The sequence below is a fragment of the Marmota marmota genome, unplaced genomic scaffold (genome assembly GCF_001458135.2).
Source record: "Marmota marmota marmota unplaced genomic scaffold, marMar, whole genome shotgun sequence".
NCBI lineage: Eukaryota > Metazoa > Chordata > Mammalia > Rodentia > Sciuridae > Marmota > Marmota marmota.
The window spans coordinates 11445826-11456716 of record NW_025999880.1 but is presented as its reverse complement, the minus strand read 5'-3'; the positions used below and the strand labels follow the sequence as shown (position 1 = coordinate 11456716).

The window sequence follows — 10891 nt, the reverse complement described above, 5'->3', positions numbered from 1 at the left end:
GAACTTTAGACCCAGAGGAGAGAAACAAGGGCCCATCAAAGAACCCAAGGTCCTGGATTCCCACTCTGGGTCCAAGCATGGGTTTCACTGGTTCCTAAGAACCCCAGGGACCTTTTTATTTCCTGGCAGGCAGGGATTGGGGGTATAGGTACAGGCATGCTTCATAAGATCTCTGTGTGTGTATAAGTGGTCTCCCACAGGCTTCCTGGGGCACTTTATCCTTCAGGTGAGGCAGGTGAGGGAAGAACCCTTGTCCCCTACTTGAGGTGGCTTTGTCCCCATCCTACTACCTTGGGGTTTTGTTTGAGGTTGGGGAAGCGTCACAGGAAGTGTCCTGGGCTTATAAAAAGATCCAGAGAAAACTCTGCTCCGACACATTGGCAATCTGACCCCAGGCTGGGTGTGCTGGGTGTCCTTGTTGGCAGGGAGGGCCAGCTTGGCACAGTTCAGACCGTGACCCTCTCCCCACAGCTCCCAAGAGCTGGAACGCACCGCCCCTCTGCCCGTTGGGGGCTTCAGCTACCTTCAGGGACACACCAGTTTCCCTCTTATCAACAAGACTGTGGGGCAGTGCCTTGATGCCACAGCACAAAGTTTCCCCGACCGAGAGGCCTTGGTTGTCCTCCATGAAAACGTCAGGCTGAACTTCGCCCAACTCAAGGAAGAGGTGGGTCCTGACCTTGAACCCTCAAAGGGGGCAGGTGCCAGTCCCCAGGCTTCCCTGGGTGGGTGGAGCTGGAGGGTGGGACATGATGATGGGCAGTGTGGTGGCCTGAGGACCTAAGGGACAGCAAGAGAAGCAGACATAACTGAGGCAGAGATGGTCTGTCTCAGCAGCTCCTGGAGCACTGTTAACTGTGTGTACCTCGAGCTCCACCCAGAGCTCCACTGAGGCGAATCTGCCTGTCCCGGTATTCCTTGTGATTCTGATGTGAACCCTTGGGCCAAGGGCTGAGGGTGAGAGTCATGGGCCCCTTCCTGCTTGCTCCCATCTCACCCTCTGTGATCCATCTGTTTGCACCAGGTGGATAAAGCTGCTTCTGGTCTTCTGAGCATTGGCCTCTGCAAGGGTGACCGGTTGGGCATGTGGGGACCCAACTCCTATGCATGGGTGCTCATGCAGTTGGCCACTGCCCAGGCAGGCATCATTCTGGTAAGGAGGTTTGCATGGTGCAGGGGGGTATCTGTGGGGGGATGCCACTCGAGAGGAACCCACCTGCCTCTTGGCCCCAGAACCAAACCAGTGCCTGGCTGATTTCAGATCAGGTAGTTCTGTCTCTTAAGGCCCACCACGTAGACCGGGTGGTGTGCTACCTCGTGCCTTCTGAGAGTAGAGGGGCATCTGCAGGGTGGAGTGGCTGCCCAGGACAGACATTCCCTCCTTGTTCCCCCCAGGTGTCTGTGAACCCAGCCTACCAGGCTATGGAACTGGAGTATGTCCTCAAAAAGGTAGCTCAGCGCCCCTGCTGGTGCCTGGCTCAGGGGCCAGACCTGGCCAGGCAGCAAGGGTGTCCCTCCCCCAGCTGTTTGTGGTTGGAAGGAGGACCCAAGCCTCTGGTGGTGGGCCAGACACAAGGCTGGCGTGTGTGTTGTTGGGGAGCACATGTGTATCACAGTGGTCATGGGCCAGTGTGGCTCTGCGTGTGTGGCCCATGTCTCAGGGTGTGGTGTCTGGAGCTGGTTGTGTGTTTGCTGTGGAGTCAGGTGCATGCAGGTGCAGCCGGTGTGTGGGTCAGAGGATGGTGCTTGCGTACATCAGGGTAGTGATGCACATGTGTAAAAGAGCAGCTGATTAGTCTGGGGCTTCCTGCTGATCATAAGTGTGTGGGGGGGTGCCCTTCCACAGGTGGGCTGCAAAGCCCTCGTATTCCCCAAGCAATTCAAGACCCAGCAATACTACAACATCTTGAAGCAGATCTGTCCGGAGCTTGAAAAGGCCCAGCCAGGGGCCTTAAAGAGTGAGAGGTAGGTGTATCCTGGATTTGGGGAGCACCACGAAGCATCCCTGACTCCTTTACCCTCCATCAAGCCCCAGGGGTGGGGCTGGCATCCCCTGGAGCAACCCCTAACTTACCCACAGCCCCTGCTTCTCACCATCCTCCCTATCCCCCAGTCTCCCAGATCTGACCACAGTCATCTCGGTGGACGACCCTTTGCCGGGGACCCTGCTGCTGGATGATGTGGTGGCAGCTGGTAGCACAGAGCAGCATCTGGCCCAGCTTCGACACACCCAGCAGTTCCTGTCCTGCCATGACCCCATCAACATCCAGTTCACCTCGGTAGGGCAGAGGTCTCCAGGCCCCAAGCCCAGCTGACACATGCCCCCTCCTTCTGTGACCCTTTCCCAGGGATGGGGAGACCGCAGGAAGTCAGGAGAGCAGGCACTCTCCTGACACTGGCCTCTACCCTTCTGCTCTGCCTTGGAAAATCGCTGGTGTCCTTGTCACACGACCCTTTCCTGGCCCTCCTGCTCCCCGCTGTGGTACAGATTTACTGAACCACTAGGGCTCAGAGTTTAAAGTGATAGAACTTGTCCCTCCTTTAGTGGAAGCAAATCTGAGGCCCAGAGAGAGAATTTGTCCAAGCCCACACGGCTAGTGGGCCACAGAATTCCCTGAGCTTCCTCACATGACTCACATGGGAGTGACATGAGCACTGAGTCCTTCTCGTTCGCATTTCTGGATCCCCACATCTGGTCCCATGCTGCGCGTGGTAGACCTTTGGTACATATACCAGAGAAGCAAATGGATCTGGGGCATCGATCCTGGGCAGTGGCCGAGGGTGGGAAGGAGATGGGGGAAAGCAGGCCAAGGTGTCACCTGCTTGTCTTCGTAGGGAACCACAGGCAGCCCCAAGGGGGCCACCCTCTCCCACTACAACATTGTGAACAACTCCAACATGATAGGCCAGCGCCTTAAAATGCATGTGAAGGTGAGATGGGTTTGGACTGGGGCAAGGCTTGGCGGCTGTGGGGAGGTGGGCAGAGCGGGACAGCTTGCTGGGCTCCCCCTGCTGGCTGGAGGAACTGGCTTCTGGGGCTTCTACTCCCATGATAGACTCAGCCTCATGTCTCCATCTTTAGCCGCCAGAGGAGTTGCGGGTGGTCATGCCCTGCCCCCTGTACCACTGCCTGGGCTCCGTGGGGGGCACGATGATGTGTTTGATGCACGGTGCCACTCTCCTTCTGTCCTCTCCGAGCTTCAATGGCAAGAAGGCGCTGGAGGCCATCACCAGAGAGAAGTGGGCACTGGTAGACAGGCTACCCACGGGCTGATGAGATTCTCCTAGTCCTTGCACCTGAGCCCTGACCTTTTCCAAAATGTCTCCTCCTTCTAGTCATGAGACCTGGGATGGGGTCGTGGGGGACTCCCAGGAGAAGACCAATTCCTGCCTTGAGCTTCTGCTTGTTCCCCACGGCTTTGGCTTTGGCCCTTAATGAGGTTCATGGTGGGGTGGGAAGAGGGAGTTCCTTTCCATTTCCAAGCCTAATTTGAAGACTCTCCCCTTACACAGAGGCTCCTTCATATATGGCACCCCAACGATGTTCGTGGACATTATGAACCAGGCCGACTTCTCCAGTTACAACTTATCATCCTTATGTGGAGGTGGGGTAGGGCCAAGGATGGCCAGGCATGGGGATGGGGCTGCTTTCCCCCAGGACTGGCCTGAATGAGCCAGTCTTCTCTTTAGGGGGGGCAGGAAGGGCCCTGTGAAAACATGGGTGAGAGGGAGGCAAATCCCCAGTGTCCCTGGACACCAGGCGCAGGCCAGATGTTAGGTGTGGAAATAGGCCCAGGATAAGGGAAAGAAGGAAAGAAGGTCCAGGATCAACCAGCAGTAGATAAAGGGGGTCCACTGATCTGGGAGAAGGGGGAGCTGTGTCAGCCTCGCTCTCTGATTCAGGTGTGATCGCCGGGTCCCCTGCACCTCCAGAGCTGGTCCGAGCCATCATCCACAAAATGAACATGAAGGAGCTGGTGGTGAGTGGCAGCCAGAGTCACTGGGGGTGAGGGGAGGGTGTGGGGAGGACTGAATGACAGGTCTGGGGATGAACTGAGGCCAGATCTCCAAAGGTGACCCCTAGGCCAGCCCTCTCTCCAGAAAGCAGAAATGAGAAAACACAGTCTGACCTCTTCAGCACCTGACGAGGCATGGAGATAGGTGACCAGGGAGTAAATACTATACATCCATAAATTTATACTTATAGAAATCTGGGGTAGAAACGCAGCAGGGGAGGATGTGCAGCCAAGCACTGGTGTCCTGTGAGAGCGTCCTGGCAGGTGGGGCTGGCACAGTTGGAGGAAGGGCTTGAGATCGTTTCTGGAAGCAGGGGGTGGGCTAAGGGTCTGATATTTGTTTCCAAATGGCAGGGAGAGAGGGAACAGAAGAAGGATGGTTCTGAGAGGGTGACCATCCTGATGATCACCCTGCTCTGGTTCTGCTGGACTCGGGGGTGTTGACACCAGCTTCTCTGAGAGGAGCCACAACAGGGCCAGCCGTGATGGTTGAGAGGGGCTTTGGGTCCTCCCCTGCACCCTGTCAGGTGGAGCTGGGTTGGTGGTACAGTGCCCAGGGCCCTCTGCCAGGACGTGTGTCTCTGTGGGCAGCTCTGTGCATCAGCAGAGGCTGAGGGGAGGAGCGGGTGGTGGTGGGAAGGTCAGTAGTCTCTCCGGCAGAAGGCAGAGGCCAGTCACCAGGACTGGCTGGGTCAGGACCTGTGGTGAGGTGAGGATGTGTGTTAGGACTCCAACATCATAAACAATGTAAGAGAGGACAGTGGGAGTCCTGGGCACTATCTTTTCCTCCCAGAGGGGAACACCAGTTCTCCCCTCCTGCAGAGGTGGGGGAATCATGAGTGATACCAGCTCACTTGCTAGAATCTCCAAAGAGGAAAAAGGGGGACCTGCCTGCCCAGCCCCCACCTGTTTAATGGCGGCCTGCTTTCTTGGACCTCTTGGTGGGGAACTTGCAGCTGCGGAAGGCGTCTGTGTCTCGGATGTGCTGGCCCTTGAACTTGGCGGGTGAGGCACAGGTGGCATCTGGGCGAGAAGCCTTGGCTTCCAGCCATCTGGAGAAAGAGAAAGTTGCTGGGGTTGGGGAAAGGTGTGGGAATACTGAGGGGAAGGGACAGTGAACTATAGGGCCAGGATGGACTTGACCTCAGGATAGACTGGAGCTGTCATCCTCATTTTACAAATGAGGAAATTGAGGCTCCCAGGGTCCCGTGCTTACTAGCAGATCTGGAATGTGTACCCAGGATAGCTAAATGTGGGGCCAAATGAGGGGAGATTCTGTGGGTGACATGGGAATATTCTCACCGCCGAAGACCCCGAAGCTGACAGGTACATTTCCAAGGGTTGTTGGTGAGGGTGAGGGTCTCCAGGTTGTCAAAAGGGAAGTTGGAGGGCAGCTGGTTCAGGCGATTATTTTCCAAATGGACATGTTTCAGCGTGGTCACACCCAGGAAGGCACCATCTGAGAACTAGGGAGGTGAGGTGGGCCGGAATGAGTGCTCTAGCCTGTGTCCAGCCTTTCCCAGTTCTGTCCCCACAGAGGAGCAGGGTCTTCCCCTGGACACAGGCCTTGGTACCTTGAGGAGTTTTCAAAGAAGAGTGATCAAGTTATCTTGATGAGCTAATCCCCATGGCCCTTTTGAGATAGGAGGTGTTGTTTCTAACCAGCAGATGATAAAAAGGAAAAAAAAAGTTCTGTCCCTTTAGCCAGAGTCACACTAGAGAGTAAATAGTAGCCCTAGGACCACACCCCACACCCCTCCCCTGGGCACCACACTCCCTGTGCAAATACTGGGCTGCTAAGGCAGCCAGAATTTGTCCCCAGGAGCTCAGACTGGCACACGGTGAACCTGGTCAGTGTTTGGCAGGGTAGGCAGCAGGCCCAGGCTGCCCACAGCCCAGGGTCCTGGGACTTCCCCCAGCTTTATCCTCACTGCCTGCCAGACACTATTTGTGGAGCCACCTTGGTGAAAACATTGGCCAGTTGGACAGCTCCAGAGGAAATGTTCCATTGGTGCCCACATCTTGGCCCCAGGCGCCACTGTTCCTGTCTGGCTGCCCCTAACCCAAATCAGTCCCTGATATGCTGTTCTGCTGCCCACCAAAAGGCCACTCTGGCACTAGTGGCTCATAGAGGATCCCACCACCAGCGGGGGTGGGGTCTGAGCTACAGAAGGGCAAGCCCTGGCAGGCTCCATCCAACCAGGCAAAGTTTGGCTGCTGCCCAGGTGGATTCTGTCATCTTCTCCATGTCTGTGCCTTCTCCTACAGCCTAGGTTAAGGTGTGACATTCTCTGGTGACCAGACTGTCCTCTACCTTGTCCTGGCCCCCAACCAAACCTCCTGTCTGAAGCCTCTGTCCCAGGGTGATTTTCCAGTCCCAAGGAAGAGATCTGGCCAGACTGGCATCCCAGGGGAAGAAGGACTAAGTGAGAATGCACACAGGAGATGGGTCTGGGGACTAGAATGGGCAAAGGGCAGCCAGCAGTCTGGGGGACAGTGAAGCACACACAGCCCAGGCTTTCCTGTGGGTTGTCTAGTGCAAAGGGCTGACAATGGAGTGCTTGCCTTTGCTCTTTCATATGGCTCTGCAGCCTAGGGAGTCTTTGGTCCCCATGCCTTGACTTCCCTACTTAGGTAGAATGAACCTGAAAATATCATGGCGTGAGTGAGTAAGTGTGCGTGTGTGTGTGTGTGTGTGTGTGTATTGGTGGGGGTGGGGGCAGCACATCCACCAGGACCTCTGAGGGGTGTAGAGGTCTTCCTCAGGTATTTGCTCCCCCCTCACTCCCCAGTCCACCTTAGCACACAGGCCTTCCCCCACCAGGAACAGGGTCTCTTTGTGGGCCTAATTTGCCCAGAAACTCTGGAAGCCTTCTCAATAAACAAACCTTTCTTTATGGGATGGTAGGTTTACTGGAGACTGGGAAAAACAGCAGAGGAGGGGAGGAAGGCCCCACCGGAAGAGGTGGGCACTGCTCACAGTGGGGGTTTGGGAGCACTACAGAGGCCTCCTAAGAGGCTATTTTTGGGGCCAGGGTAGCCCCTCTCCTCTTAGATGCAGGAGTCCTGGGAGGGCAGCCAGATAAGGATTAGGGTGGGGATGTGACAAGAAGAGGGAGAGGTGGCAGAGCTCCTTGCCTTGAGATAGCCAGAGGGACAGGGAATTTGAGGAGAGGGGATGGTGCCTGGCTGTGGTCCTAGCTCCCAGCCTTCAGGGGGAGAAGAAGGAGCCGGGCAGAGCTCTGCAGTCAAGCACTCACCTTCTCCAAATTGGTGTTGTCCAGCCAGAGGGTCTCCAGGTACCTGCCGAAAGACTGGAAGGCGTTTTCTGGGATGCTCTTCAGGGGATTGTGGGACAGCTTCAGCTCCTCCACCACCCGCAGCTTGCTCAGGGCAGCGGAGGGGTAGCTGGATAGCTGGTTCTTGTCCAGATGGAACTTGGCGAGGTTCTCTACATCGTCCAGAGCTCCTGGCTGCAGAGAACTGAGCGCATTTTCTGACAGGTAGAGCCAGCGCAGGTCCTTGGCGCCCTGGAAGGCGCCTGCGCGCAGCTCACGGATCTTATTATTGTTGAGCTGCAAAATAAAGAGGTTGACTAGAGGGGACAGCAGCCCGCGGGGCAGCTCGGTCACCTTGTTGTGGTCCAGGTAGAGGTAGGTGAGCTCAGTCAGGTCGTCGAAGGCGCCCGCACGCAGCACGCGGATGTCGTTGTGGGACAGGTACAGGTAGATGAGCTGCTTGAGGCCGCGGAAGGCGCCCGCGGCTACCTCGCGGATCTGGCAGTGCTGCAGGTGCAGCGACACGAGGTTCGGCATGGCCCGAAACGAGTTAGCAGCCAACACCGGGAAGTTGTTGCGCTGTAGGTTGAGCAGCTTGGTCTTCTCTGACACCTTGGGGATCTTCTGCAACCCCACTTTGTCACAGATGACATGCTGCAGGTCTCCGTGGCAGTGGCAGTTCTGGGGGCAGGCGTCCAGCGCCGGCAGAAGGCTGGCCAGAATGCCGAGGCTAAGTAAGAGCATCGCGCGGGCCATGGCCAGGATGCCTGGAGCCGGGGCTAGGGTCAGCGACGGCCAGGTGCGGGCAGCGGCAAGTTCTGGGCGCTCGGGTCTCCCGCCCTATTTATATGGTGGCCCTGACCGCAGCCGGCGGCCTGAGCCAGCTACTACGTGGAGCATCGAGGCCACTGGACTTAACTCCCTCGCGCCCAGAGATGCTCCCCCGCCCTCCATGGCGACAGGGCCAGGGGCCCTTCCCCCACCTGGCGACCATGCATGGGGGGCCAAGACCGTACCCCTCAGTCTGAGACCTTTGCTGCCTGCTCTCAGATGAGATGCCCTTTCTCCCCCTACCTCCTTTCCCTGGGCTTTTTTTTTGGGGGGGGCGATCATGGGTGTGTCTAGAGCCCCAAGTTTACACCGGAGAGGAGGCGTTCCCCGAACTTATTTGTTTGCTCAAATTTGAGCCTCCATGTCTCCCCCACCCAATGCACACTCGGCGGGGTGCCCTGAACCCAGGGAGAGAGGAAGCGGGGCCGGACAGCGGGATGCGTCTCGCCGTGGTCGGCAAGCCGGCGGCGCTTTAATGGGACTCTTGTGCTGCGCCAGCCGAGCGTGAGAGCCCTTCTGGCGTCGGGCTCCCCCTTCTGGCTAGACACTCCAGAGCCGACCCTAAGGAGCGCCTTCATCCTTAGGCTCCTCCCTGACTCTTCTCTTCTAGTCCTAGGCTTGCGATTCTGTCCCGCGCACCCCACCCTCTTTTCTAGGGCTGAAGGCTAAGCAGAGAAGTGGGAACTTGGGGGCGGAGGCGTGGGAAGTGACCCACAGAACTGGCAAAACATTCGGAGACCACAGGCCACGGGACACAGTCGTACCATCCCCCTCCTAGATCTCCCCCCAAATATCCCCATCTCCCAGTGGTCAGGATCCACCCCTGAGGGGTCTTAGGGTGGCAGCCGAGTGGCGCCGAGGTGTACTTGGCAGAGGCCACGCCTGGGCAGTGGCCCCAGGACTGTGAGGATGGATGAGGCGGGGTCAGGATCAGCCCTGGCCAGTTCAGGCTGCCAGATGCACAAGGTTGTGGGCAGCCCTCCCCAGCTGGGTCAGGTCTCTGAGTGCCCACTTGCCAGCCACCGTGTCCGGATTCCTGTGGACAGGGGAGGGTGAGCAGGAAGGTCATAGCTCTGGTCCCAGGTAAGCTCTGGGCTGCCTGGCAAGAGGTATTGTCCATTTTGGGGGATAGGGGAGGAACTAGACCCCAGCTTTGCCAGAGCCACACCAGCTGATACAGGGGGATCGGGGGCCACAGACAAAGATCTAGTAGAATACAGGGTGATCTATAACATTCTCTGATGGTATTTAGGCTGGCTTTTGATTTTTCTGATGCTCAGGATGTTCCAACCACTGAAAGAGGAGGGGTGGGGCTGGGGGTTGTGAGTGCCACAGGCGTTTTAAATCCCTGCTCTGGTTGTATTTTATTTTGATTAAAGTAAATTTACAGGAAATTTTGCAGAGCTCTGGGGCACCCACCCCAAGGTCAGGCACTTGTCCCAGGTTTTGGGGGTGGGTTGCATCTGTGCCACTCCTAGCTGGCCAAGGTGGACTGGCTTTCTCATCAAGTTTATGGGGCCTTCGGTTTGGAAGGAAGGGAGAGAGGATGTTGTGGCCTGAAATCAGGAAGGTGGGGCTAAGGCAGCATGTGGATGGGGGAAAGAAGTCTAGGATGTTGGTAATGCCAGGAGCCACAGACAGACATGTGACTGCTCTAAGGAAGCAGGACTGAGAGCCCTGGCTAGGACAGAATGGCTTCCCAGGTCTCAGTTTTATTTCATATCCGGGACCCCTGCAGAGATCAATGTCTCTGCCCCGTTCCCGGGCCCCTATCAACCAATGATGTCTCAGTTCCTACTATTCAACTGCCCTGAGTAGCTCACCCATCCCTCTGTAATTGCTGAGCTCCCGTCAAACCCCCTTTCTGGACCCTCTAGGTTGTTTATGGAACTACAGAGAATAGTCCTGTGACCTTCATGAACTTCCCTGAGGACACTCTGGAGCAGAAGGCAGAGAGTGTGGGCAGAGTTATGCCTCACACGGAGGTGAGCCCCCGACCAAGACCCTCAGACCTCAACTTCCACCATTCGGAGACATTTATTGCTTTCCATTAGAGGTCCCAACAGTTCACAGAAGATGCTGAAAGCCCCTAGAAGCAGGATCTTTGCTGGGCCTGGCCAAGGCTCTCTGTGGGCTGAAAGGGGAAGAGCTGGGAGAGAGGCCCTGAGCAGCTGCCAGCTGCCTCCCTTCCTGTCTGAGGTGTGTTTTTGCCAAGCCCACTGTCTGCTTCAGGGCAGCCAGGGAAGCCTCAAAGAGGGGCCAGAGCACAGAGATTTTTCCTACCTAGCTCTTTCTCCCCCGTTGACTCTTGCCTCTCGCTTTGGTGGAGTTGCTCTTCTGACTGGGTGTAGATGGTTTCCCAAGCAGCCTATCCCTCTGGGGGTCCCTTGCACCTCAGACACTGTCCGGAGCTCATCTCAATTTCAAATTCCCAGCCATGACTCCTTTGCCATACCAGTTTCTCTGTCCCTGTGGGGTTACTGCCAGGGGTTCCATGCAGCTGCTTCCCTTGGGACTCACCTCTCCTCAGGTGCATCTCCTCTCTCCTACCCTCCCAACTGGAGCAGTCCCATGGGAAGTGAGTTTGCAGGAATATGAGCCCCTCCCATATCTGACAGCCTCACTGCCACCCCCACTGGGATACCCAACTGGAAGGTAGTCTGGAACTGACATATTTATGCCCATATTTGGATGCACAAACCGAGACACACTGGCTGTGGCTCCTTTTTCTTTCTTTCTTTTTTTTTTTTTTTTTTTTTACAGGGG

The 10891-nt window shown here is 56.6% G+C and overlaps 2 protein-coding genes across 4 annotated transcripts in view; one reads left to right on the top strand and one right to left on the bottom strand.

Moving 5' to 3' along the window:
* Positions 1-442: 442 nt before the first annotated feature.
* The window catches only part of Acsf2 (acyl-CoA synthetase family member 2), a 13533-nt gene continuing 3084 nt past the window's right edge, over positions 443-10891 (top strand). For 2 of the 3 annotated variants that reach the window (XM_048789122.1, XM_015495480.2), the window contains exons 1-11: positions 443-667; positions 1025-1153; positions 1396-1449; positions 1847-1965; positions 2114-2279; positions 2836-2931; positions 3083-3240; positions 3514-3605; positions 3904-3980; positions 10003-10110; positions 10656-10703. In XM_048789122.1, the coding sequence (XP_048645079.1) occupies positions 1085-1153; positions 1396-1449; positions 1847-1965; positions 2114-2279; positions 2836-2931; positions 3083-3240; positions 3514-3605; positions 3904-3980; positions 10003-10110; positions 10656-10703 (987 nt within the window). In that variant the 5' untranslated portion in view covers positions 443-667; positions 1025-1084. The remainder of the gene's footprint in view (positions 668-1024; positions 1154-1395; positions 1450-1846; positions 1966-2113; positions 2280-2835; positions 2932-3082; positions 3241-3513; positions 3606-3903; positions 3981-10002; positions 10111-10655; positions 10704-10891) is intronic. The other variant, XM_015495481.2, reaches the window with a different exon arrangement.
* Positions 4178-8326, bottom strand: Chad (chondroadherin). Its single transcript, XM_048789139.1, has 4 exons — positions 7277-8326; positions 5319-5482; positions 4923-5068; positions 4178-4715 (listed from the first exon to the last, which is right to left on the bottom strand). Exons 1-3 carry the CDS (start codon positions 8048-8050, stop codon positions 4927-4929), a joined length of 1080 nt encoding a protein of 359 aa, XP_048645096.1. The 5' UTR covers positions 8051-8326; the 3' UTR covers positions 4178-4715; positions 4923-4926.